The following is a 27,926-nucleotide window of genomic DNA, read 5'->3' on the forward strand; positions in this document are numbered from 1 at the left end:
ACGGATTAGAAAATATGAACTGGCCTCCCATGACCCTTTTTATTTTGTACAAATATTACAAAATAGTTAAAATAAGTTATTTCATTTATATATATTTTTTTCAAAATCAATGAATTGTTATTTTAAAATTTACTATTATAATATTTCAATCTGTTTTGTATGACTGAGGTAACTGGAAGTAAATCAATTCTTATTTTAATTTTTTTGGGATTATAATATTATAATATTTCAATGTTTTTATGACTAATGATTTTTTAATAATAATAATAATAAATATAAATGATTAATCATGTTGGATGAGTTGAGGTAATTTATTCGATCTCACAAAGATTTCTCATTAGTCATCAGAATAAATAAAAAAAAACGTTTAAAATTTTTATAAATTCATCATCATTGGATTTGAGCTGTAGATATTTGAAATGATAATCTACTGGATAATTTAAAAAAAAAAAATTTAAAAAATAGAATCAGAACTAAATTTCGTTTATTAACTTTTTCCTAAAACCCTAAACGTCTCGGCTTTAAAAACAACAGAATTCTTCTTCCGCTCTCGCGTCGCTCCGTTCTCATACTTCATCACCTCTCTTCGGTAACGTCTCCGCTCCCTCCTTTCCCGTCACTTCTCTCATCGGTACCTTCGTAGCCCAGTCCACATGTCGTACGACGGTAAGTTTTCCTGCGAATCTTCCCTGAAGCGCCTTCTTGCTCGCTGTTCCGGTCTCCGCTCCGACCGCAAGCTCCTTGCTCTCTCCCAGAAGGTGAGCCGTCTTCGAGTCCTCCTCTCTCCGATTTCAATTATTAGGTTGCGCAGTAATGTTAATTATTTGGAATTTTTCAGGTCGGTGCTGTCACCGCGGAAGATATTGCAGAGGCGATCGCGGAGCCGTTCCTTCACCCTAACTATACTATTCCAATAGTCGGATGCTTCCGCCCGCTCTGCCGTCTGATAGTAGACAGGGCCGTGACAAAGCTTGGTAGCGTCCCTAGCTTGATATCGATGTCTGACGAGGAATCGGATGACATTGGAGAAGATGACACTCGCGTGATAGATTTTTATATGGAAAGAGGGAGGGGCTTGCGTCTCCACGAGATGGCTTCATTGGCCTTGTGCCGGGCACTAGATTTGGCACCATTCTTTCTCAGGTAATTGCGCGTTTTCAGTACATTTCATCATCTTCGTTGCCCAATGCAATTTTTTTTTCCGGCTCACTTCATCATTTTCAATGCTCAATGTAACTTTTTTCTGACTTTGTAGAAAATGTTTTTTTTTCAAAAATTGGATTTACATCTGTGAGGGTTGTACATATCGGGACCATATGGTTTTTATCATTTCCATACGAGCTGAATTTCTAATTTTTGCAGAGAGCAGTCATTGATATCCTGATTGACATGTGAAAAATTTCCCTGTTTTCTGTTTCACTTTTATTTATCCAAAAAGAAGGAATTTGGAAATTGACAAAAAGGAAAACATATGTTGTTAACTTCTTGACATAATTATATAATAAATTTTATTTTTAGTTTCTACATGGCATATGTTTGGTTTTCACCAAAATTAAGAAAAATATTATGAAAGTTGAGAATAAGTAATCAGAAAATAAATGCGTTGGGTTTATTTGATCCCTGAAGTTTGAGTAATAAAGTGTGAATTTTGTTGGTTTTTTCTATAGTAAAAATGGAGCATTGGTTTCAAGATAAGGAGATCTTCCCTTCTACAATATCTGATTGTGTATCATACGTTATACTACTTTCTTGTTTTACTTTTTTCTTTCTTTCTTTTATTGATTGGCTGAACTTGGTATATATTTCAACTTCTTGTTATTATCAGTTATCTTCCGTGATCTACCTTTATTGTATTTAGCATGTATTTTCCACATTTGTAGGTGCATCATAAATTATTTCAGATTTTCTCCCCAACCCTTTGCACGGCTCGAGTTGGTGGGTTTTGATTCCCAGATAACTGACAAGGTACTGTTATTTATTTTTCTCAAGCTACAGAATCTTTGAACACATTTTTCTATTTTTAAGAGATATCATGGAGGAGTCCATCAAGCCCCACTTTTGTTTTTCAAGACAGGTTTTGAACCAAATACATCAGCAACTACACTTGCTTTTTGTCTGCCTTTCAGTTTATTAAGCACTTTTTTTTGGTTGTTCGGGATGTTTTCTATTAATATTCTTATTACTTCAGTTGCAGAATTTGAGGGATCTTTTTCTGATCCCTTGCTAGCAAAGTACAATGGAAATGACACCTATTTATCTCCTATGCAGTTTTATTGTGATTTCTATGTTAGCAACAAACTCAGTGTTAGTTCTTCTGGTGTGAATTTAAAACCAGGGCTTAAAGTCTCAATGGAAGCCAGAGAATTGCCCCTCAATTAAAACAAGATGCAGCAGTGCCTCACTGCCTTGTCAATCATGTCAATTCCAGTATCACCCCTTATGTCGAGCCTTAATGGTAGTAGAGGTAGGGAAATAAGAAATATGGTTGTGTGAAACCTTAATAGGCGTAAGGATGAGAACAGGTTAGGTACTTACATTTTCTAGCAGTACTAGAAGCCATACTCGTTTAAATATATGCTTCTTGAACCCCTTTATTTAACTGCTTTGGATGATAAATGGATACTTGACCGAGTAGATATATGTAAATATTCTACTTAAATGAGTAACTACACATAATTTTGTTATAAAGCTAACTCAGTCAAACCTTATTATTAAGCATAGTCAGGTACCTAAAATATCACTTAAAAAGTTGGGTAATTAATCTCAATTATTTGGCGCATATTACCATCCTTCATGAGGAGTACAGATGAGTAAGGCAAAGTGAAGACTATCCCAACACAAAGGAACAGATCATTTGACCTTGTCTTGCTGGTTTGATATGGAGGGAAGAGGGCAATCTCTTGGTCTCAATGTGGAGGGAAGAAGATGTTGGTGTAGCGGGGCCGGCAAGAGGGGGGGTGAATTGCCTGCAAACAAAAGTACCCTCCTCAAAACTTTCAACTCAAAATAAAAGCAACAATAAAGTAAAGTAACAATGATAGAAAAGAAAAGGGGCTCAATGAATTGACTTGGTTACAACCGAGATGGTTGTTAATCCAAGGCGGTTGAACAGGTGCACTAACAGAGTCTCCTTCTCTGAAGGCGGAGAAGCCTTTTACACTTTGAAAGCTCTTACACGTTACTTGGAAATGAAATGCAGAATCGATTTTCGTTGATCCGAATAGCTGTTCGAGACCCCTTTATATAGGGGTTTCAAGACTTATCCATTTCACCTGATCTTCTGGATCAGGATTTGACTCGAGAGGGATCGGTCGACCGATCCCCAGGTTCGGTCGACCGAACCTGCGTACTTGCCCAACCTTCCGTCCAGATGTAGTCTGTGTGGATCGAGCCTGCGTTCGGTTGACCGATCCTATTGTTCGGTCAGCCAACGGTCTCTCCCTGAGCTGGTTCGATTAGCATACTCGACTAAGTCTCTAGTTTATCTCCGGCTCGGTCGACCGATCAGAAGATTCGATTGACCGATCAACCAACGGTTGGTTGTTGACGTGGCTGCTGACGTGTCACCACCGACTGACTTCTGATGATAGGGGTTCGGTCGACCGATCATGGCTTCCGGTCGACTGAACACTTGTCAAGTCAACTTCCCGGTTGACTTACTTTGGTTCTGCTCGCTTGGGTGATTGCAGCCAACCGGAATAGGGCTCACCCGAGCCCAATTCCCGACCTCCTCCTCGAGCAGTCTTTCGTCCCGGCTTTACGCCCCTCGAGCTTCGCGCATGTTCTTCTCGCCCACTGGTGTACTCTTCCGCAGCTCTCTCGTCCTTCGGACGCACCGAACCCGTCGGCTCCCTTCCCGTGCCGTCCTTCTCGCTAGCTGCGTCTTCCGCTCAACTTCCTGCGCTCCTAAGCTCCTGCACACTTAGACACAGGGATCAAATACAAACAGGACCTAACTAACTTGATTGATCACATCAAAACAACCACGAGGTCCAACAATCTCCCCCTATTTGATGTGCATCAACCCAAGTTCAAGTTAGGGTAAAAACAAATAGTAATTTTAAGAAAATTACTAAACTAACATTTTAAGCACAAAAATTACAATAAAATTTGCAACATAAGTTAAAAATTTGCAACATAGTAATTTTAATTTTCCTAACTCCCCCTAAACTTGTTACTCCCCCTAAACTTGTTACTACTCTCCCCCTTTGATCACAGCAAAAACTTTTAGTATACTAAGTCATTTCTAAAGTCCCAAAAAATTTTCTAAGTTAATTGAAAAATTTGCTAAGTGAAAATTTAATATTATTTTCAGAAAACTTAGCTTAGATAATTTTAAAAAAAATCACTTTTAGAAGAGAATTTTTCTAAGTAAAAATTTCAAGCAAGAAACATTTTTCTAGATATAAAAATATTTTTGAAGAATTTTCAGGAAGATGTTTAAAAACTTTTCAAAGCATTATCTATTTTTTAATTTTAATGCTTTATTAGAAATTTAAACATTTCATTTCTATATTCGGCTTCCAGGCAGTGGCGAGATACTAGGCCTTCTTGGTTATTGGAGCAACAACCACTTTCTAGTCAAAGCCTCATAAAGAAATCTTAATGTTTAATTTTCTCGCTGAAAGCTCTTAACTTATAAAAATTTTAATCTAGCAAAGATTTTGGAATCTAGTATAGATTCCTTCCTATTGGGTTATTCAAAAACTTAGGGGTACATAGTTTATAGGAACTTTCCTAAGTTGTCCTTGATGTTTTCTAATATACCAATTTAATTTTCCATAAATTCTTAGTTTAGATTTTGGGAATTTATTAATGTATGCATCATTATTTTTCAATTTATCAATTTCAACTTTTAATTTTTCATTTTCTAATTTTAGATTATCATACATTTCTAGTGGACATGCTTTTGCTAGGTTCAATTTCAATTCAGCATTTTCTTTTTCTAATTTTGCAAGATCTTTCGTCAGCACTTTGATGAATTGAAAAGACTGAGTAGGGGTGAGATTACGTACCTTACTTACCTCACTTGGTGATGCTCCCCCTTCATCGCAACGTTCTTCTTCTTCTGATGATCCTCCCCCTTCATCTATGCTCATCTCTGAGTCCGAGTCATTTTCAAAGAGATGATTGACCATCAGTGCTACTCCTGAGAAGGCTTCGACTTCTGACTCGGAGGATGAAGAATCATCCCATGTAGCCTTTAGACTCTTGCGTGTTGAGGACGTCGGTTTTTGAGGCTTCTCCTTGTGCTTTTTCTTCAGTTTGGGACAATCATCCTCAAGATTATATTCCATGTCATTGATCCTCTATGCCTTTCAAGTCCACCTCATTTTGTGTCACCCAAGTGTGCACCTAGCAATTGGCCTATAGTTTATTGGATGCACCAATCTCTCGAGCTTTACTCCATGCTATCTAATTCTCCATGCCTTTTGAGTTCACCTCGCACCAAGCCTCTCAGCCATTAAACACACATTCTCCACGGTCACATTTGCAACCACTCAATGCTCCTCGCCCAGTGTCATAGAATCTCTTCCATAGCTCCAACACATTGTAGGTCTTCGTCTTCTACCATTTGGGCGGCACAAAGTGCCTCAATCCCGTCGAGTCAACTCACTCCTTTAGTTTTGTGTTTACTTTGACAAGTTCATTCAAACTTGATGCACACATCAGAAATATGGAAATACAAGTAAAAGCTAACTCATACCTTATGTGAAATACATCAAAATATCTACCTGACCACTTAGGAAGCTCATTTTCTCAATAGACGAGGAAGATGGTATTGTTGGTATATACCTGTTCTGTTTGCTAGGCAGTAGGCAAAATGGTATGCTTCTCATGCCGATCTGCATGACGGTTATGAATTTTCTTTAAACTCATTATTTGGTTTACATACTCTCATTGGATAGTTAATCAACAATCAGAAAGAAACTGAATACTAAAATATTGAAAAATTATCCTATTTGTAGCTCACTAAGTTGTGGCAATAGCAACTAAAGTTGAAAATAAAATTTGTGAGGACCAGATTTTAATCAAAAAATTAATTTTAATTTTAGTCAATATAGAAAAAGAGAGTAATGGAAAAAAAAAATCAAATATTGGAAAAGTATGAAAAATGTTTAGAAATAATCAAATAAATGTTACATTGTTTTCACATTCTTAGCTTTTTAAACTATATTTGCACAATGTCATTCTTTATTTTTCATCAGGACGACAGACATTGCAATGTAACACACTAGTGAGATCTGAGATCATTTCTGCATATTACTTCTGAAAACGTTAAATTATTGTACAGCTTGTTTGATTGATGTTGGTTACTGCTGGGACTACGTTTAAATTAATTAATTGCATATGTGTGTGTGTATACACATGAATGTTCATACACACAGGTAGTCTGGAAGTAAATGCTGATGGCAGTCCCAAGACTGAATGAAAAAGGTTGAAACAGTGTTAAAATTTGTTTAAATCTATGCACATTATGGAAAGGAAAGCTGAAAATTCAATTTTGTAGTAAAAATTGTTTTTTATCTACTTGTTTTTTACAATTGCAAGAGACAATGTTTTCATTCTTAGTACTGCTAAAAGAATTCTATGCTAGATAGCATGCTCACATGCTACAGTGACTTACAGATATACTGAAAGCCACATAGACGCTCAAGGAATTATGTGGTTGCTTATTGAGGCTCATGATATTTGTTAATTACAATTGTCTTTACTTGAATTTTTGTATTATGGTGCAAGCAGGTCAACACCTCTAGATTCTGTCATGTGTTTCTCACTTTGTCAATTACATTATGAACACACATGAAAGGAAATATTCTCGTCAGTATTTTTATTCTAAAATGTATTTTTAGTTTGTTGCTATGGTTGTACTCGTATTTTCCTGCTTAGTATGTTTTACATGATTATTATATTTCTTCCTCTGTTATATATGAAGTTTATGTTTTGCTTGTTCAATGGATTTTTTACATTTATTTTCTCAGTTTGTGCATCTTGGAATTCTTGAACATCAATCTCATTGTCATTGCTTGTTACCTACAAGTTTGATTCTTCATCATTTCTATACTGTGACTAATATGTTTTCTTTTTGCCTTATAGCCTGATATGACCTATAATTTGATCTTATGATTCATGATCGTCTGTTTTATCCCAGGGTGAAAAGCATCTTCTTGATGTAATTCGGTTAACTTACCGTTTTTTAATAATGGAGCCACAAATATTTTCTGGCTTATGGGATTGGACCTGCTTTTTAGACCTTATGCAACAAACATCAAATGTTGGGGCTAGCCTTGCTCCAAGACGCCTGATAAATATATTGGACATAAGATGGTGTGGAATTCAAATTCTCTCTACTTCTCTTAAAATAAGTGATAGAGCTACTGAAGATTTTGGCTTGGGTTCAGATGAAGCTTTTGCCTGTTTACTTCGGTGAGTCACATTAAACTATTTTCACATTTACAATTGATAGTTAACATGTTACTTTGCTACATAATATTATGAACAATGTGTGTAGGTTTGAGGAATTCTGCCAGGATACCTCATTGGAAAAGGCTGGATTTTATCTCCAATTAGTCGAGGAAGATCAAGAAAGGTTCTCAGTTGGAATTGATAATTTTAGTCAATTTTTTGACTTTGACTATCATAGTCTAGTTTCATCTACTAATTTGCTTAAGATTGAGTCTGGAATAAAGGATGTTCGACACAAGGTTTTGCGGTATGTTTAAAGAATTCTCCTTTTTGTTTTACCAAGCCTGTACTTTCTCATGATTAACAGGTGGGCTTGTTTCCAGTGTTGTGCCTGGTAAGCCATTTGTCATGACTTCTACGATTAGAAGAAGTTTTGAGATGATATTAATGGCGGTGGGTCAAAGATGGCCCATACTTCTGCATGGTCCTGCTGGTTCTGGAAAAACAGCTATTATTAATATGTTGGCAGAGATCAGTGGGAATCAAGGTACATTTTGTTGTTCTTCTAGTTCCCATGCAAAATAGTGCTTTAGTCAGTTCTTTAGATGTATTATATCATATATAAAAATTTCAGGTGGATCTGTTCCATATATGACTTTTAGGATTCTGTCATTTACTTTACTCGTCTACCATGTAAAAATTCCTCTACATACCTTGTTAAGGATACTTCCTTTTTATTTAATCCATGGGGTGTTCATGACATTGTTTTCCATGTTATAAGTTTCACTAGCCATCAAATGATTGTGCCAATTGCAATGTTTAAATCTCTTGCTGTGCTGGATTATCTTGTTTTGAATAGTATCTAAGCTCGGTTTGTATTGACATCAAATGATTGTGCCAATTGCAATGTTTAAATCTCTTGCTGTGCTGGGTGGATCCACCAAAACTTACCATTATGGTAAATTATTGAAGTTAGATATTGATCAGCACTTGATAATTGCGCTTGTTTTTCCAGTGCTAATGTGCCATAAAGTATCTAGTGTGTCACTGTTGCTGAATGTGCCATTAAGTATCTATTGTGTTGCTGGTGCTGAATGTGCCATTGAGTATGTTATTGTGCTAATATGTTTTGGCACACTTTGTGAAAATTTTACTATGAAAGACTAATTGCTATAGTCTATATAGTAAACAAATAAAGTGAAAATTTTACCAAGTAGTGGGGCTGTGAGAATCAAGGACGAAGACTGCTGGAGTGTTCTTAATGATCGGTGTAGGGCATGGATTAGAATGGAATTGGGCCCATAACCATGTGTCACAAAATCAAATTCTAGTTATAATACCACCTGATGCATCATTGGGATAAATCATGTGCCTCATCTACTGGTACTTGAAAGGGTTTGTCATTATAATTGTTTCTAAAAGGAACTTTAATCAAACATACTCATTGATTTTCCTACATGCTTTGACAAATTAGAGCTCTGGTCCCTTGCTTTCTAATGAATTTTCATATTAATACGCAAATGGGGTGATGGGTTAAGTGATGCCAATGATTTATTTGTTTAAAAATTCAAAGAAAATCTAACGTACCATTTGTTTCCTAGTTGTAATAATTTACTGATCCAATTTTTCACTACTTGTATTTTCTTTTGTGAATTTGTGTTTATTATTGAATAACTCTGTATTCTGTTATTGGCTTTAGTTTTGTTCATTCACATGGCTGATGAAATGGATAGCAAAATGTTGATTGGGAACTATGTTTGTTCGAACCAACCTGGTGAATTTAGATGGCATCCTGGTTCACTTACACAGGTTTGTTTAACCTTTTAAGGTAGAAGCTTCGAATGTTTTTTTTTGTAGATTTTACATTCTTTAATTCATTTTTGATAGGCCATTTCAAAAGGATATTGGGTCGTGTTTGAAGACATAGACAAAGCATCTATTGAGGTGCAGTCAATCATATTGCCCTTGCTAGAAGGTTCAAATATTTTTGTTACTGGTCGTGGGGAGGTAATTTCTCTAATACTTGTGTATATAAGTGGTCAACTGATTAAGTATTCATATTATTCAAGGTTATATTGCCATGTCTGTCTTGAATGTAAAACACCCTGGCCTAATGCGATCTGTGGTTTACAAACCATTGATTTCACCATTGATAAATTACCTTAATTTGCAGTTGGTAACAGGAAGGGCATTTTACTATAAGAGACATTGAATTTTCATTTGGGAATTGAGATTTAGATATATAACATGTATAACCAGTTAATCACATGCTGTACTACTTGAAATACTTGCCTGTCCTTAATTTAGGTAGCCTAATGTATCCCTTGCCAAGAATTGCATTGCCTGACCTTAATTTAGGTAGCCTAATCTATCCGTTACCGAGAATTGCATTGCCTGTTAATCATTTTCCTTCTTGTTTGTTGCAACCCTGACGTACCTCACTAAGCTTTGTATATTTCCCTGGGTCAACTTGAGGGTCTTGTTAATGGTGGGTAAGGTTAAGAAATCATATTTCTGGATATATTTTCACTTGCATAGATTCTTTGTAAGAGATGTATCTGTTGCCTTGCATAGTTTGTGTGCAACTTCAGGATTAACTTTTAGCTTGACAGAAGTGCTTGAGATTGTCTGGTTCTTGCAATAAAATAATCCAGGTTCACAGTGCCCTCCCCATGAAGGGGAACAGCTACCTCTTTTTTTGTTGTAAGATGCCAAAGGCAGGTGCTTGGCAAGATAACTCTACCCTCCTGATTTTTTGACCTTATATTATCATGTTGGAACAAATAACTATTGGTTCAGCTGCCAGTTCAAAATTCCAAGGAAAGTGAATATTGGGGTGTGTTGCATATCTGGCCAACCATCAGTGTCTTTTCTGTGTATCTCTAGGATCTCGCAAATTTAATAGGCTTCTCTTTCCTCATCATATATGTAGATGTTATTCAACTGGAGTTTACTATCAACTATCAAGAGATATGGTTTTGGTTCTCAGAGGTAGGAGTGGTAATTGGATTAGTAGAATATATGTCACATAACACCTTCCACTTTCCCAATAGTGTCAACGTTCACATTTATGACTTTTAAGCTCCTTTCACCAATTTCTTCCTTGTCTAAAGTATGACTCATGGACATGCTACTTTGTTCACTAGCTATTGATGTGTGGCGCAGGAAATTGATGTCAGTGAAAACTTCCGTATGTTTGCCACAATATCAACCTTGAAGCATGAAGTTTCACATGAGATTGAAGGTAAAGTAGGAATAAGGCCTTCTAATGAATGCTTTAGAATATGATATGTTGCAAAAATGCCCAATATACTTTACAATTTAGTTTCTAAAAAAATGGTGGACATGTGGAAATTTGTTATATTATCGTGTTAAAATGTCCTGTATGTGGATATAAATAAAGTAAAATTGTCTTTGTATCAATTTGACAAATTTATGTCTTTCAGTTATCAACTAGCGGTGATTTACTTTGAGTTAACCCATTATAACATTCCATCTTTTCAAAGCTATAGCCAGAGATTGGGATCACTGTGCTGCCAATGCTTCCTGCATAGTGCATACTTTATCCTCTCGCTAAAATCTCCATCAAATTCAACAGTTGGAAGAAATAGACTGTTTTTCTTGTCTAGATATGGTAGAAAAGGGTTTTTTTGATTGTTTTTTGACATATCCCATATGCCTCAACAATTCCAAACAAATGATTTAAATTCTAGCCTTCTCAACTACAACAGTTCCATTATGTATGTTTGCTCTATGCTCCCAACTCTAATAGGCAGATTATTGTTGTCTTCTTTTTGACTTATTGCTTATTGTTTTTATCCACTAATGTGGACTTGAAACTAATTTCTTGTGGTATCAACATTCTTAAAAATGTTCCTGTGTCTCTGTGACCAAGGATGCAAATCTCTTCTTACCACTTTTTATCTTATTAATCTTTTATTATTTCATGTGTCTGATAAGTACAACCACAAATTTTCTGTCTTTATTCTCAACAATCTAATTCTTTGATGTCAAGGGAAACATACCCCTCGATCCACTCTTGTGTCACCCACGACTTAAATGTGTAGTCATTGAATGTTCCTTCATATTAGTCTTTATTATTGTCACATATTTTTAGAGATTTTGCCTTATATCTTAGCCTTTTCACCATCTCAACCTGAATCTGTTTCTCTTCATCAGCAACTTCATCATCCTCTCCACCTGATCTTTAACTTTCAAAACCCTTCCACTACAAATGTATTGTTGAAATAAGGAATTGGCTTCATCAGATTCTTAATCTCCCACCATTGTGTCAACAAAATCTCTGTTTAATATAGATGTACCACTAGTGTTCTTTCTACTCTCCATTCTATTTATTTCACATGTTTTGAGTTTCTCCTTTCACATTTTACCCAAATATTTTTCATAATTCTTTTTTTGCCGATGTTATGAAGGGGAGCTTTGGTGCAACAGTAAAGTTGCTGCCTAGCGAAAACTGCCTTATGCAATGTAGGGTGAAGCTGCATACAATAGATCCTTCTTTGGAATCCCACATGGCTAGAAGCTTCATGCACCGTGTTGCCTTTTTTGTTGTTTTGTGGATGTTGTCATTTAGTCATCAAAGGCAAATTCAGTAGTGGAATTATCAAGAATGTATAGTTGTACAAATTACAAACTCTATATGTAATTTTGCAGGAAGGCTCTCCTTTTGTACTTTATGGAGGAAAGTGTTAGTTAAAATTCCTAACAGTGGAGACATGACCGAGATTGTAAATGCTTGGTATCCAAATTTAAATCCACTTACCTCAAGGCTTATGGGTATGGTTTTTTGTTATGTTTGATTGTTTGTATATACTTGAGTTGGCTACATTATATGATCTAATTTCTGCAGATACTTTCGTAATAATAAACTCTCATTCTTCCAACCAAGTGGGAGCCCATGCTTGTGGGGGTTCATCTGGCGCTGTATCTAGGTTTTCATTGAGGTGTGTTGTTCTGTGGCTTTCTGAGTTCCTCAGAAATTGTGGAAACACTGTCAGTTTTCAACTCACCTTTTTGTCTGACCTTTTTAGGGATCTTTTGAAATGGTGTAAGAGAATCTCAGATTTGGCTATCAGTGTTTCTGGTTTTCCAATTTCAGTTACTGATTGCCAAGCTATTTATCATGAGGTTTTGTTTGTTCTATATATTTTTTGTGGTAAGATATAGATTTCCTTAAGTTTTACAGAACTTGAATGTGATGCAGGCTGTTGAGACATTTGTTGCATACCTCCCCTGTTCACCAAAAAAATTGTTAATGATGAGAGAAATTGCCAAGGTGTGGGGTGTTCCCTTGCCAGAGACAGAACATGATTATCCTCCTAACAAGCCTGTTATCCAGGTTTGTCTTATTTTACATCAATGAAGGTCATGTTTATGGTCCATTTCATTGCTTACATGTGCAATTTATCTCAGAGTTGTAGGTCTCATCTGCAAGTTGGAAGAGTTGCTCTCCCGTTTACTCAGATTCCAGTTAGATCAAAAGAACTCAGTTTTCCCTCTAATTATCTTACTTATTGTGATAGTTAATATTAATTTTTTTGTGTGCAGAATTTGCCACCTGGTAGACCCTTTGTTGGTATTCGCAGTTCCCTGCATGCTCTCGAGAGGGTTGCATCCTCTGTGAAGTACAATGAGCCTGTTCTTCTAGTTGGAGAAACTGGGACTGGAAAGACAACTCTTGTGCAGAATCTTGCAATGAGACTTGGGCAACAACTCACTGTCTTGGTCTGACAAATAATTTGATTAAATTATTTTATTCTCATCATTGTATTTTTTACTGTGATTTTAATCAAAACAAAGTTTTATGCAGAATCTTAGCCAGCAAAGTGACATTGCTGATCTTTTAGGGGGATATAAGCCTGCTGATGCACGCTCAATTTGTATACCTCTTTACCAAGAGTTCAAGGAATTATTCTGTAGAACTTTCTCTGAGAAGGTTTTCAAAATATTTCACTTTAAGTTCATAGCTTGATTATTGTACAACCAGTTGATTAACTTGGATATTTTTAATAGGAAAATGAATCTCTACTTCGCCATCTTGAAATATATGCTGTTGAAAAAAAATGGAAGAAGTTGCTATGTGCATGTCAACAGTCTGTCGACTACGTCATTCAGCGTGCTCCATCATCTTGTGGCTCGAAGAGGAAGAGACCTTTGACAGAAGTTCTTCATGAGTGGGGAACATTTTCTTCGAGACTTAAAGCTGCTCAGAAGCAAATCGGAACTTCTTCGGGTGTCTACTTTAAATTTGTCGAGGGAGCTTTTATAACTGCTTTAAGGAACGGCTATTGGATTTTACTTGATGAGATTAACCTTGCTCCTCCAGAGACATTGCAGAGAATTACTGGAGTCCTGGATAGTGAGAAGGGTACGCTTTGTCTGGCTGAAAGGGGTGATATTGATTACATAGATCGTCATCCATCCTTCCGGTTATTTGCTTGCATGAATCCGGCAACAGATACTGGAAAGCGTGAATTGCCATATTCTTTAAGAAGTAGATTTACTGAGTATTTTGTAGATGATATTCTGGACGAAAATGATCTGACTCTTTTTGTTAGGCGATACATGGACGAGATGGATCCTGATAGTGGATTTTCTAATAGGATTGTTCATTTTTACAAAACTGCCAAACGAGAATCAGAGGAGAGGTTGCAAGATGGGGCTAATCAGAAGCCACAATTCAGTTTGAGGTCTCTTGCACGTGCTCTGGAATATTTTAAAACAGCAGCAAAAACCTTTGGCATCCAAAAAGCTCTTTATGATGGATTTTGCATGTTCTTTCTTACTCTGTTAGATTGTCCCAGCGCGAAAGTAATGCACAGCATGATAGTTTCTTATATCCTAGGTGGAAGTTTACCCAAAGATGTTCCTTTTGATGCCTATTTCTCCAGCTCAGTTGGGTTTTTGGATGATTATGTTCTCACTAGAAGTGTTAAGGAAAATCTAAAGAACATTGCACGGGCAGTTTATATAAAAAAATTTCCTGTTCTTTTACAGGGCCCAACCTCTAGTGGGAAGACTAGCCTTGTACATTATCTTGCTTCTGTTACTGGTCATGAGTTTGTGCGTATCAACAATCACGAGCATACTGATTTGCAGGAATACTTTGGCACCTATATCACTGATTCCCAAGGAAGGTTGCTATTCCAAGAAGGTGTATTAGTGAAAGCAGTGCGCCTTGGTTACTGGATTGTCTTGGATGAGCTGAATCTTGCTCCATCTGATGTATTGGAAGCCTTAAATAGATTGTTGGATGACAACAGAGAACTTTTCATACCTGAACTTCAAGAAACTATTCGTGCACATCCTAATTTTATGCTATTTGCAACTCAAAATCCACCTACATTATATGGAGGACGGAAAATGCTATCTCGAGCTTTCCGTAATCGATTCTTAGAGATACATGTTGATGAAATTCCCGAAGATGAACTTTCTATGATTTTGGAGTTGAGGTGCAAAATTCCTCCAAGCTATGCTTCAAAAATGGTTGAAGTTATGAAGGAGTTACAGTTGCATCGGCAACACAGTAAAATCTTTGCCGGGAAGCATGGCTTTATTACTCCCCGTGATTTGTTTCGATGGGCAAACCGGTTTAGGATGTTCGGAATGTCCTATGAAGATTTGGCAAAGGATGGTTATTTTCTTCTCGCTGAAAGATTGAGAGATGAAAATGAGAAAGTCGTGGTTCGAGAAGCTTTGGAGTGCCACCTTCGTGTGAAACTCAATGTGGATAACTTGTATATGGTATGCCATACACTACCTAGGCTTTGTTAAAATGGTTCTCTTTGTTTTTCGTTGTATAGTTTATTTGTGCTATGTTTTGGTCATCTATAGCTGCATTTTCACTTTTCTTTGCCCTTCACTGTCTATATTATTTATGCTGGCATAATATCCATTTTTCATACTACCTGCAATTGGTTCTTTGTTATTGTTCTATGTGCTGAGAGTGTTGGTTGCTTGCATATATTCTGACTTTCTTTATCCATTTTTTCAGTTGTCTATACTCTTTACTAGGAACTTTTTCTTTTGATTTGATGAGCAAGAAGAAAAGGTTTATGTTGCAATCTTCTTATGAGCATATGGCAGGAAGGTGAATTTGGGTATTTCTTTGAATAAGTTATTAGAAGGATCCGGCTTAGTGAATGCACTTGAACTACTTTGGTAAATGAATCTTCGTGAAAGGGAATTCTCCAAGAAAGATTGTTTGTCGGTCTCAAAGTGTTTTCTTAGATTGTTGAACGTTAGATGATAGCTTTTCCTTTATTCATTTATATGGAAATTGTTACGCTATTTTTTATTTTTTGTGTTTTAATTTTTTAATGTTTCATTTTTCTTGAAACTTAGTTAGTTTGGGAAATATATCTATGGTTGAGATTTGCTGGTGCAAGAGATTGGTGGTTGATGGACCACCTTTTCTGGGATGCCCGCTTGGAATGTTGTGTACTTGATGATATGAGTGACATTTTTTTTTGACTTCTATCATCTTTATGGTTGCGTCATACATGGGATCTATCGGTCTCTAAGGTCATCAAGATCAACTTAGATCAACATTTTAAATTCTTGATAAGTGTATATCCAATATGAAATCATTAGTGTTTAAAGAAATCACACCAATGAGTACAAATTCCTATCTATCTTTTTATTGTGCCTTTTTTACTCATTTTGATGCTGATGTAATAATTGATAGTTAACTTTATTGGAGTTGCAGGAGGCAAATCAAGATCAAAGTTCTCTCAAATCCATTGAACAAAATTGTTCAAACCAAAACTTTGGAAAGTTAGTCTTCACCAAGTCTTGATGTTCAATTAGTTTTGTAGTTTCTCTTCTTATCTGTGGTTTCTTTGTTGCAGTATCACATGGACCAATAGTATGAAGAGGTTATTTTTTCTTGTTGAACGCTGTTATAGATTGCGTGAGCCTGTTCTCCTGATTGGTGAAACTGGTGGTGGGAAAACAACAGTATGCCAATTGTTGAGTGTTTATTTGAAGGAGAAGTTGCATATCTTGAATTGCCATCAATATACAGAAACTTCTGACTTCATTGGGGTCTGTTTGTGCTCTCTCTACATTTGAACCCCACCCTTCTTTTTGTACATTTATCTGCATGCTCATGTTTTTTCTTCAACCAATTATATAGTGATAGATACTTGTTGCTTGGCATATTTCTCTGATCTTGTTTCTGTGTTCAGGGATTCTATCCTGTACGAGATCGTTCGAAAATGTCCAACCTATTCATACAGCTAATTGAGCAGATCAATGCATCGAGATTCTTTAATTTCTTCTCTAGAGAAGTATGCATTTTGAAATTCTTTTATTGCCTCTTATTTCATATCTTAGTTATATATTTTTCCTTGAATGCCAATTGTCTATTGTGAATGTCGAGTTCATGCAGGAACTTTCCACTGACATTACAAAAGCTTCATCGACTATCACTATCCTAAATGAACTTGTGAATACCTATAAGCAAAATATACCTTTGCACACAGTTATTAGGCAACAAGATCTCAAAGTGTTTCAGCAATTGAATAGTGATCTGATACATCTCCATCAGAAATGGCAGACCATATTCCTTTGGCAGGATGGTCCCCTTGTGCAAGCAATGAAGAATGGTGATCTTTTTCTGGTTGATGAGATTTCCTTAGCAGACGATAGTGTTCTTGAGCGCTTGAATAGTGTTTTAGAACCTGAAAGGAAATTGGTAGGTATTTTCTGATTAGAACTATTTTTTCGTCTATAACAGTTATGCATGTTTGGGATCAACATATTGAAATCTCATACTAATTGACTTGCTTGAGGTGATTAATGCACCTATTGTTTATCATCTTGGTTTGGGTTACATGAAGTGTTTTTTTTGAATTGCTTGCAATATCATAATATAACCAGTTTAAACGATAGCTTATGTAGCTAAATTTACTTGGCAGTCATTAGCCGAGAAGGGCGGTGCTATTCTTGAGCAGATAACTGCACATCCAAATTTCTTTCTTCTTGCAACAATGAATCCAGGTGGTGATTATGGGAAGAAAGAATTATCACCAGCACTACGTAATCGCTTTACAGAGATATGGGTTCCTCCTGTCAGTGACATGAATGAGTTTAGAAGTATTGCTCAGGAGAGGTAATTTTTACTCTGGTTCTGATGAACTATCCGGTAATCTTGAGGTTAATTTTGAACAACAATGGTAGTGACGTTTGTTATATTAATTATGGAACAGATTCATTAATCCAGATCTATCACCCTTTGCCAATCATATGCTCAACTTTTGGGAGGTACTAAGCATTTATGCCAATTGTTAGTTAGTGCACTGATTTAATTATATATTTTTTATTCTTTACATCATTGAACAGCTACAGATGATAGTTTTACAGACTAGTGGTGCTTAGCTTTATATGCTTGTTTTAGTTATGGCATATGGGAACTCAGTTCATGTGCAAGTTAAAAATGCTATATTAGAAGCTCAGTTTTTTTTTTCCAATACTCTACTGCATTGTGCATGGTTTGTAATCTTGTATCACACTTAGTGGCATAGTTAAATCATTTCATGCTGTTAAATAATTGAAACTCAATATTGATTAACATGTTTTCTCTCGTGTCTATCATGCTGATAGTGTTGTGTTGTGCCGACATTTGGGTTTGAAATTTTGTACCACACCGAGCAGCATAGTTAAAATTGTTTCATGCTTTTAAAATTGAAACTCAATATTGATTAATATGTTATCTGTTCTGTGTTGATTGTGCTGATATAGTTATGTGAGTTATTTTTTCTAGTTTGTTTTTTAAGATTTTAATTGAATTTATTATTTAATTATATAGTTTACTGTTACATAAACAGTAGAATTTATACCAATTCGGTTTATCACACACTGATATAGTCAATGAATAAAATCCATCTGAATCCATCCTGATATATTAACTGAACTATATAGGTGTTATATTCTTAATTTGATAAATAAAAATACTAAGCGAAAGGGTATTAAAGGAATAAAAACCATCTAAATTAGTCTTGGTAAATACTTTGAATAGTTGATGATGTAATTTATTGCACTCTAATTCCAACTTGTTTTGTTCTTTGATATAAATCTTACGAAGCTACTTTGCATAATTGTTTGATGCCCTGTTAATTGATTTTTTTCTAATATATTTTTTATGGCCAGTGGTTTAACATGCTTCAAATTGGTAGATCTCTTACATTAAGAGACTTATTATCATGGGTTTCTTTTGTCAATGTTACGGAGCGAGACCTTGGATCTATATGTGCTTTTCTCCATGGAAGCTTTCTCGTTTTACTTGATGGATTAAGTTTGGGTACGTCTGCTTTTTATATTTTATATTTGCTTCTTGGCCTCCAATGTCTGAAGATTTCTATTCTTTGATAGGCAATAGTTTTGAATTTATGAATGACATTTGTGTCAATTGTGGATTATATATTTGCAAGAATGAGGAAAACTCAAAAAAATATACAATAGCTGAGAAAGGGATTGAGAAAACAGTGAATGAAGCAAAGAATAAAATTTTTGAACGATTATATCGAAAATTGAATACAAAAGAGTAGGGGAAAGAGATATTTATAGAATAGTTAAAGTGAGAAAGAGAGGTAGACGAGATTTTATTCAAATAAGATGTATTAAAAATGAATGAAATAGGGTATTAGTAAATATACAAAAATAAAAGAGTGGTGGTAGAAGCAAGGTTTAAAATCTCGACCCATGATATTTCGGTCCCAGATCGGAACGATACGGTTTTGGTATCGTATTGTGTCATATCGATATGGTTTCGGTATATATATATATATATATATATATATATATATATATAGTAATTATTAGATAAATATATTTATTGTGTATAATTTTAAAATAAGTTGTATATTGATTTTATATAAATTCTCCATTATTAAACAACTTAATATTGTTAGAAAAAATAATTAAATATAATTTTTTAAAAGAAAATTGATCTATCAATAACTCGAATTAAAATTGATACATCACAGTATGTTACCTTTCTAATACTAAAAGGAGTGACGTGAATCAGATGGAAGCATTGGTTCTTGTAATATTTTACTTAGGTAGCCTTTATAGTTCTCCAATATCCAGATTAAATAATCATATTTATATAAATTAATACAAAATACTATTTTATATATAATAATTATATAAATTAACTATTTATTTATTTAATTAATTAGAATATCAATTAAATATTAAAACAGTAAACAAATACTTATTCTTTATTTAATTATTTATTTTTCATATTCAGGTTGAGAATAGGAACATAGAGAAAATTGGGTCTGGTTCTGTTAGGCGGATTCTTTATTCTGTTTGTGTAGTAATATATGTGGGGATTCACCAATTGCCATCCTTATGTAGATGATTCGCCCAACTGCTCTAAGTTAGCTTCAACATATTGCCCAAACTTAGTGACTCCATACCATTTTGGTAAAATCAAGTTTGTTGGCTGTTAACAAATGACTTTCCATGTCAACTAAGCAATCGAATAATTCTTTCGAGTTTGATTAGCTACTAAAGCTGTTTGGTTGCATTTATTTTATCTGACATTTTCATACTTGTTAGGCCGTCTTCTTTAAGTACTATTGGAAAAACAGTTCAGTTCCTGAAAGTTATATCAACTATTAAGTATATTGGCAAGTTTATTCAAGGAAAGCTTATGCTATAGTTTAATTTGCTTATCTATGGCTTTCAAATATGAAATAACTCTGGTTGCTTATGCAGATGACATATATTCTACTTTGTATAATATGTTTGCATCCTGTTGCCTGGATTTCACATAATACTGGATTCTGTATTATTTCTTTTCAAATTTTATGCTTTGCAGGGACATCTATCTCGAAACATGATTCTAAAAAAGTGAGAGAGCATGCTCTGTCTTTTCTTGTTGAAGAATTGAAGGTGACTGCACATCTTTCTACTGCTTAAATGCAGATTTGGTTTTTGCATGTTCTATTCTTTTAGTCTGATTTGCTTATTTACCATCTAGCTCATGCTAGATTGCATTAATTGTATCTTTTTATTTGACGCGTTAAGTTAGTATTTGCTTATGTGAACCACTCTTATTGAGGTTCTAACCCTTGGGGTAGTCTCATCATGTGCCTTACAGTGCTAATGATAATAATCTGAAAGAAAAATATTGACTCTCATTTACTCTTTAGTAACAGCAAACGTTTCTTTAAAAAACTATGCTGATAATCTCATCATGTGCAGTATTGACTCTCATTTACTCTAAGCAACTTAGGGTGCGTTTGGTTTGTGCGTTTTTATTTTCATTTTCTGAAAAACGCGCGTTTCTGAAAAATGATGTTTGGTTTGCATTTTTTATGTCTGTTTTCTAAAAAATAGATAATATTTTCTAAAAAAATAGAGAACGTCTTAAAGTCATTTTCTATTTTCTAGAAAACACGCGTTTTCCAGAAAATAAAAATGGAAAATGTGCAAACCAAACACACCCTTATATTTTAAAATTTTCCATTACTAGATAGATTAAGAATTTCATTTATGATCTAATATTAGATCCAATTGTCTATTATCTATACACAATAATGTTATGCTTTTAAACATTTCCTTATCAGTTTCTTGTTACCTGTAATATTAGCGTTTAAAGAACTCGTAATCAGCTCAGCTAACAAACGAAATCAATGAACTTAAATATATTATTTTTAATAACTTTATAAAATGTTCAATAAGCTCATAAGTAAGCATATGCTTGAATATATATATATATGTTGAGATTAGTTTGATAAAGCTCGGGCTTAGTATTCTTTTTAACTAAACAAATCAAACATTGAGAAAAAACAGTTCAATTTGTTTGAGTAATTTTGGTGGTATCCTAAGGTTTCTCTGTCGTCTCTTTGACGAAGGTTAGAAAATGACTTCCCTGTTTGCATGGATGACGTTGCAATATTGACCTTGTCAAATTTATTTTTCAACTCTTGCATTGTAAAATTCTCTGCATATTATTTAGGTTTTGCTTATTTGTGCAATAACTTGACATGCTAATGTTTATCTGAGTTAGAACCTAACTCTGCGATAGTTGCTTTTTTTCCCCTTGTAATATATTTTTGATTGGTGGTTGAACATTTATAATTCTGACTACCTGTATTGTAGAAATGTTGCTTTGAATGCTGCATCCTTGTATATTATAGCTAAATTGATGTAATTGATGTGACCTAACTCAAGATTTTAAGTTTACTTGAACTATAATTAGACTATATGAAATGTAATGTAAAAGTGCAGGTGATTGTAATTAAGAGGACTCCCGGCCTTGTGTGATTATTACACTTTAGGCTAAAAGAACAATTATATAAGAGCGATTCAAAGTTGAAACAATCACACTTTTGGATAGTTAGTTAGGAAAACAAAAACATAGAAAATAATGGATTCTAGATGAGGAGCTGATATTAGTTAAAGGTGTAAGGGTTAGAAGGTGAACAACAAAAACATTAAATAAATTGGTGTTAGTATTACTATAACCTTGTATTGTTTGCATTGTGTTTAATGGAGAATAAAATCCATGTAGCTGACCTGAAATAGTTGAGATGGCTTGGTGATTGTTAATTTAATATGCTCTCTTTGAGCTAATATTTATACTACTATGTGCTGTGCACTTAATTTATTTCTTGTCATCTTTGAGGTAGAGCATAATTTCCTTATCAAATTCTTCTTGTCAATGTTTGTGGATCAGGGGAATTTTATGTGCGTTCTTCTGCTTCCTGATGAATTGGAAGTTTTGTAATCTTTATACTGGTTTATGCAAGCAATATCTGTAACTTGGTTCTTTGCTTTTGTTATGATAGGTGTGTAACAGCACTTTATTCCCCTTGCAATGGACTAAACTGGAAAGCTATGGCTGGGGTGATGATGCAATGACTTGCAATATGATTGTCACAGAAGAGCAGTTTGGTATCGAACCTTTCTGCATTTCTAAAGGTAACTATAGTTGTATTATTTGCATTCTGACTTTTAGTTTTCCACTGTAATTGATTTTTTTTCTTTTCTTGATACTTATTAGTGGAATCGTAGCTTGAAATCTCATACCGTACCAAATGAAACAGTCGAAATGTATTGTTCCAGTAGATTACTGACACTCAATACCTCTTGGCACAAACAATGTCTCCTATCCATGTTTCATCTTCTTCTTGTTTAACCTCCAATTCATCACTGGCACCATGCATTGAAACGTTGGTACGTCACCGAAATAGTATGGTTCCAATAGAAATTAAAACTTAGGCACGGCTCGAGATTTTGAACCTTGGGTGGAATAACCTTTGATTTTGGTCAACTCATAAGTTGATCTTTGACAATCCAACTAAGAACTCTTTCTCCTCACTGAGAACAATATCAAATGTTCATTTAGCTTGTAGAAATATTTGATTTTGGTCAACTCATGAGTTGATTTTGAAGTTGGAACGAAATTGGTATATCAAGATAACTATGCCGCAAAGAAAAAATCTCCCACAGATTAATTAAAGGCAAATTTTATAGATCAAAAGCTAAGCAATACCTCTTCTGCAAACTTTAAGGTGCCGAACCAAAATTAAAACAATTATCCAAAACCAATTTTTAGCAAATCCAAAAACTTATAGGCCTAATTTTCTTTTTTGCATCAAAGTTAACCTTGAGTTCACGATCAAGATTGCCAAATTAGTGTTTGTAGCATGAAATATTTTTGATAATTTGAATTGTAAATTCCATGATGGTTTCACCTTTATACTGCCATTTCTCATTTTAGGGAAATATGGATGCAAGAATGAAGGGTTTGAGTTCCTAGCACCTACTACTAGTAGGAACGTTCTACGGGTTTTACGTGCAATGCAACTTTCAAAGCCTGGTCCGTAGCATATGGATGTGTTAAAAACGTTACATTTTATTACATTTCTTGGCATGAAATCTAACTGACAGTGATGTTTACCAGTGCTGTTGGAAGGTAGTCCTGGAGTTGGAAAGACTAGTTTAGTTGTTGCATTGGCTGAATATTCTGGACACTCTGTGGTGCGAATCAACCTTTCTGAGCAGGTTAAATGAATAGTTTTATTGTTGGAATTTTTATCATGGGTAGGAAGGATGTACTGTCTTATCTTGTTGCATATTATCTTGATGCAGACTGATATGATGGATCTCCTTGGCTCAGACTTGCCTACTCAGAAGGACAATGGCATGGAATTTTCTTGGTCTGATGGTATTCTTCTAAAGGTTGGGATAAACTTCTTGAACTTTATCCCTTTTAATATGTACTATTGTCAATATTTTACTTAGTAAGGCCTACACTTTTACAGGCTCTGAAGGACGGTAGCTGGGTTTTGTTGGATGAACTTAATCTTGCTCCTCAATCTGTGTTAGAAGTATTTTCTATACGACATTCCATTTATCTTCTATTGGGTATATTATTCCTTTTTATTTCTTGATTAAAATTGTTGGATCACAGGGTTTAAATGCCATTTTAGACCATCGTGCAGAAGTCTTCATACCTGAGCTGGGTTTGACTTTCAAATGCCCTCCTTCATTTAGGATTTTTGCATGCCAGAATCCTTCACATCAGGGTGGTGGCAGGAAAAGTCTCCCTAGATCATTCCTGAATCGCTTCACAAAGGTAGTATTCGTTAAATATGCCATTTCAGTATGTCTTATGTCAACATCACTATATTTATTTTTCCCATAAAAAATTATTCTTACTTTGACGAACCAAATCCTTTACAGGTTTATGTTGACGAGTTAGATGCTAATGATTATCTTTTCATCTGCCGATCACAATATCCATCAATTCCCGAAACAGTTCTTTCAAACCTTATTTGTTTCAATAAGCGACTCTTTGAGGATACTATGATTCATCAGAAGTATGGTCAGGAAGGTTCTCCGTGGGAGTTCAATCTGCGTGATGTTATCCGATCTTGCCAAATTATAGAAGGTGCGTACCCTTCTTCAAACTTACTTTTCATAAGATAAATTACAATCCATGATATTGGGCTGTCTTACTTTTCTTGCTAATGATGTGAAATTGATGATCCAACTATTAGGTAACCGAAATAAAGTCTATATGGACAGCTTCTTGAATATTGTATATCTTCCAAGGATGCGAACTGTAGCTGATCGTCATGAAGTTCTGAAGCTTTATGAGGAGGTGTTTGAGCTCAAGCCATCTGTTTCTCAGTTTCCTAAAGTGCATGTCAATCGTGATTATCTGATTATTGGAAGTGCTTGTGTCAAAAGAAATTATTTCCAACCTTCTAAATTACTGAAAAGCCAGCTAAATATTCTACCAGGACTGCTTCATAGCTTAGAAGTTGGCCTCCACTGTGTTCAACAGCAGTGGCTGTGCATCTTGGTTGGGCCATATTCATCTAGGAAAACATCCCTTGTACGTTTGCTTGCTCATCTTACTGGAAATACATTACACGAGTTGAATCTTTCTCCTGGAACTGATGTCACAGACTTACTTGGATCTTTTGAGCAGTATAATTCTTTTCGAAATTATAAAGATGTCATCACACAGGTTGAACATTACATTGATGAGTATGTTAGTCTAAAATTGGAGGAAGATTGGAAAGCTTTAATAAATCAGAGGAAAGATCTAATTTCTAAGTGGTTCTCATTCCTTGCTTCTAGAAACAAAAATTATTCTTTGTCGACCTCATTAGTTCCACCTATTCCAAAACAAGGATATTGTGATTGCCTCCATCTATTGATTGAGATTATTGAACTTCTTCACCATGTCAATGACAAGCTATCTGTTTCTTGGTCAAAAGATGACTTGGAGAAATTATGGACAATTACTTCTGGCATTAAGAAAAATACATCTTTGAATTCATCAGCGAATTTTGAATGGGTTTCTGGTCATTTGATTAAGGCAATACAAAATGGAGACTGGGTTGTTCTTGAGAATGCAAATCTTTGCAATCCCACGGTTCGTTTCAATGCATCATTTGCAATTCTTTTAATTTATTTATACTTATCTTTTCCCATATGGTTCTCCATTTTCCTTTCAGGTTCTTGACAGGATCAATTCTTTGTTTGAGCCAAATGGCTCAATCATAATTAACGAATGTGGGCTACTTGATGGTAAACCAATGGTATTACAAGCCCATCCTAATTTCCGAATGTTCATCACTGTTGATCCAAAGCATGGTGAAGTCTCTAGAGCCATGCGCAACAGAGGAGTTGAAATATTCATGATGAATCAAATTTGGCTGCCTAAAGAAGTACATCTGGAGAGTGATAGAGAAGATGTCAAAAGGTTCTTAATTTTGTCTGGCATTCCTTACAACAAGTTGGTTTCTGCAATGACTGAAGCACATATGTACCTTACAAAGGAGGGGTCACGCCTAGGTATCCGCATCACTCTTCGTGAGCTGTCACGCTGGGTTCAACTATTCCAGCAGCTACTTTTGATGGGCAATCAACCCAAATGGAGCCTCCAGCTTAGTTGGGAGCACACTTATTTGTCATCTTTTGGGGATGATGAGGGAGTAGATGCAGTTATGAAAGCGAAATTTTCTTATTTGTCAGATACTAATTGGTTTGTGTCAAATGAAATACTAGGGCCTTCTTTGCACTTGCCTAAGGGTTGGCCATCTCCTCTCACATTAAGATGTGCAAAATGGTACTCAAGAGAGACATCTACAAGAGAGAGCTGTTTGTTTTTGGAATTTTTATTATTTCAATCTGCATCCTGTGAATTCCAAACACATGAAATGGTTACAGCAATTCAAAGTCAGAAAATTCACCCATCGATCATACCTATGAATATGCTTCGTCAATTCTTATTTCCGGATTGTGTTTATGAGACAAATCTTGAGGCTCAAATTAGTATCAATCAATTTGACTTGACTCTTATCAACAATATGCTTTTCTTTGCTGCAAACTGGTCAATTGAGCAGGCTATGGAAAGTGATACTTCCTTGTATGCCTTACTATTCAAATGGTACGGGTCTCAGGTGCAACAATATTGTCAATATTTTAATTCTATCTTGAACATTTTTCAGAGTGAAACAAATCATTCTATTTGGAAATGTATTTGCAAGTACTGGAAGGATGTGATATCTTATCATAAGATTGATGTTAGATCGAGGCCTCTTCCAGTGCTTTCTCATGAGGTGGTGAATTTGGTTTCTCATGAAATGCTGAAGGATTGCCAAAAAAGTCTGTGCAGTGCTGCCGATTCTGTAAGATTGCTTAGCCTTACATATAGGCAGTGGAATATGGAATCAGATTCTTTAAGCCAATGTGAGAGTTTGCAGTACCCTGTGTTGCCTGTATTGAACTTTTTGGGACGTTTGGAGAAAGAAGCACTTGAACATATCTTGGAGTCACACGAAGTTCAGCAGATATACACTGAGCTTATTGAGTATCACATGCTGTTTTGGCAAAATGTTTTCTCATCTAATCATGATTTGTTATCAATAACATGGAGCTTCCTGAGAAGAGAAATAACAAAATTGAGGCCTCATTTCCCTGAATGTGTAGATGCTGTTCTGGTATGTGATATTAATGCATGGTCTCATATTTAGTCCATGATTTTCAAGGTCAATATTAAATTATAATTTTTGTCATGTTTATTGATAGGTTGAAATGAATAATATGCCAATTTGGGATTTTGACATTGAAAAACATGCACTATGGCTTTATGGAGGCCATCCATTTTTTCCAGCATCTAGTGATGTGTATGATAAGATGCAACAACTTTTTACTTTTTGTGATGAGGTCTGGCTGAAGGCTAGGTTAACAAACAACGGTTCTGATGGTATGTTGTGTTGGTCGATTATTTTTTTTGGAAGACATAGTAATAGGGATAATTTGCATTTGATTTTGCAGATGATAAGCATATGATCAACATTATTCTATCATCTGATTTGGAACTGAAGCAATTGGCTCTAAAAGGTGCTGCTAACTTTTCTTTTTTTTTTGAAGTCATTTTTTTTAACAGTGTTTGAATTTACTATTTTTTTTTTGTTATTTTGTTGTTTGAAGTACCTTCCTGAAGTTGCTATGCCAATTGGCACATCAGTGCCGTTTTTTTATTACCTATTATCTTTTAGTTATTAACTAGTTTTAGTTAGTAGTCCAACTAGCATGTTTCTGTATTTAACAACTGGTTGTGAATTTGCTTTGATAAAAAAAGTTTCTCATTATGTTTAACCTTTTCAAGTGGGTTTAGCAATCAAGGATATCCTAGATGCGAATGTTATTATTTTGAACTGCATCATCTTCATTTGTTTAGAGAGATTAATCATGTAGTTATATCTTAATTCCCATTTCAGCTCTTTGCATGTCATCATATCTGGCAACGAAGGGTGTTCAGGATGACATCAACATCCTTTCCAAGATTGATGAACTATATCAGGTATTTACTAGCAGTGTTTTACTGAATTAAATATTATTTTATTATTAAATAAATTTTACAGTTTTATCATTTTTTTTTGTTCAGGGGCTCACAGGACAGTTTGAACATAAAAAGAGAAATCTTGAATTGACCTTTAGTTCTACAACAACCATTG

The 27,926-nt window shown here is 35.0% G+C and overlaps 1 protein-coding gene across 1 annotated transcript in view; it reads left to right on the forward strand.

The window, feature by feature from the left end:
• The first annotated feature begins 533 nt into the window (after window positions 1–533).
• The window catches only part of LOC121994987 (midasin-like), a 62,680-nt gene continuing 35,287 nt past the window's right edge, over window positions 534–27,926 (forward strand). Inside the window, exons 1-38 of the mRNA XM_042548853.1 lie at window positions 534–758; window positions 839–1,143; window positions 1,881–1,965; window positions 7,154–7,428; window positions 7,514–7,714; window positions 7,791–7,954; window positions 9,107–9,216; window positions 9,295–9,414; window positions 10,573–10,651; window positions 12,082–12,204; window positions 12,278–12,371; window positions 12,459–12,555; window positions 12,632–12,766; window positions 12,841–12,897; window positions 12,976–13,152; window positions 13,238–13,363; window positions 13,441–15,171; window positions 16,136–16,203; window positions 16,278–16,473; window positions 16,617–16,718; window positions 16,820–17,125; window positions 17,349–17,542; window positions 17,640–17,694; window positions 18,580–18,730; window positions 20,258–20,331; window positions 22,233–22,365; window positions 23,168–23,266; window positions 23,351–23,451; window positions 23,539–23,628; window positions 23,712–23,777; window positions 23,861–24,025; window positions 24,133–24,340; window positions 24,450–25,336; window positions 25,419–26,906; window positions 26,995–27,172; window positions 27,244–27,309; window positions 27,690–27,772; window positions 27,857–27,919. Coding sequence (XP_042404787.1) covers window positions 654–758; window positions 839–1,143; window positions 1,881–1,965; window positions 7,154–7,428; window positions 7,514–7,714; window positions 7,791–7,954; window positions 9,107–9,216; window positions 9,295–9,414; window positions 10,573–10,651; window positions 12,082–12,204; window positions 12,278–12,371; window positions 12,459–12,555; window positions 12,632–12,766; window positions 12,841–12,897; window positions 12,976–13,152; window positions 13,238–13,363; window positions 13,441–15,171; window positions 16,136–16,203; window positions 16,278–16,473; window positions 16,617–16,718; window positions 16,820–17,125; window positions 17,349–17,542; window positions 17,640–17,694; window positions 18,580–18,730; window positions 20,258–20,331; window positions 22,233–22,365; window positions 23,168–23,266; window positions 23,351–23,451; window positions 23,539–23,628; window positions 23,712–23,777; window positions 23,861–24,025; window positions 24,133–24,340; window positions 24,450–25,336; window positions 25,419–26,906; window positions 26,995–27,172; window positions 27,244–27,309; window positions 27,690–27,772; window positions 27,857–27,919 — 8,757 coding nt within the window. The 5' untranslated portion in view covers window positions 534–653. The remainder of the gene's footprint in view (window positions 759–838; window positions 1,144–1,880; window positions 1,966–7,153; window positions 7,429–7,513; window positions 7,715–7,790; window positions 7,955–9,106; window positions 9,217–9,294; window positions 9,415–10,572; window positions 10,652–12,081; window positions 12,205–12,277; window positions 12,372–12,458; window positions 12,556–12,631; window positions 12,767–12,840; window positions 12,898–12,975; window positions 13,153–13,237; window positions 13,364–13,440; window positions 15,172–16,135; window positions 16,204–16,277; window positions 16,474–16,616; window positions 16,719–16,819; window positions 17,126–17,348; window positions 17,543–17,639; window positions 17,695–18,579; window positions 18,731–20,257; window positions 20,332–22,232; window positions 22,366–23,167; window positions 23,267–23,350; window positions 23,452–23,538; window positions 23,629–23,711; window positions 23,778–23,860; window positions 24,026–24,132; window positions 24,341–24,449; window positions 25,337–25,418; window positions 26,907–26,994; window positions 27,173–27,243; window positions 27,310–27,689; window positions 27,773–27,856; window positions 27,920–27,926) is intronic.

Source organism: Zingiber officinale, chromosome 6A (assembly GCF_018446385.1).
Source record: "Zingiber officinale cultivar Zhangliang chromosome 6A, Zo_v1.1, whole genome shotgun sequence".
NCBI classification, from domain to species: Eukaryota; Viridiplantae; Streptophyta; class Magnoliopsida; order Zingiberales; family Zingiberaceae; genus Zingiber; species Zingiber officinale.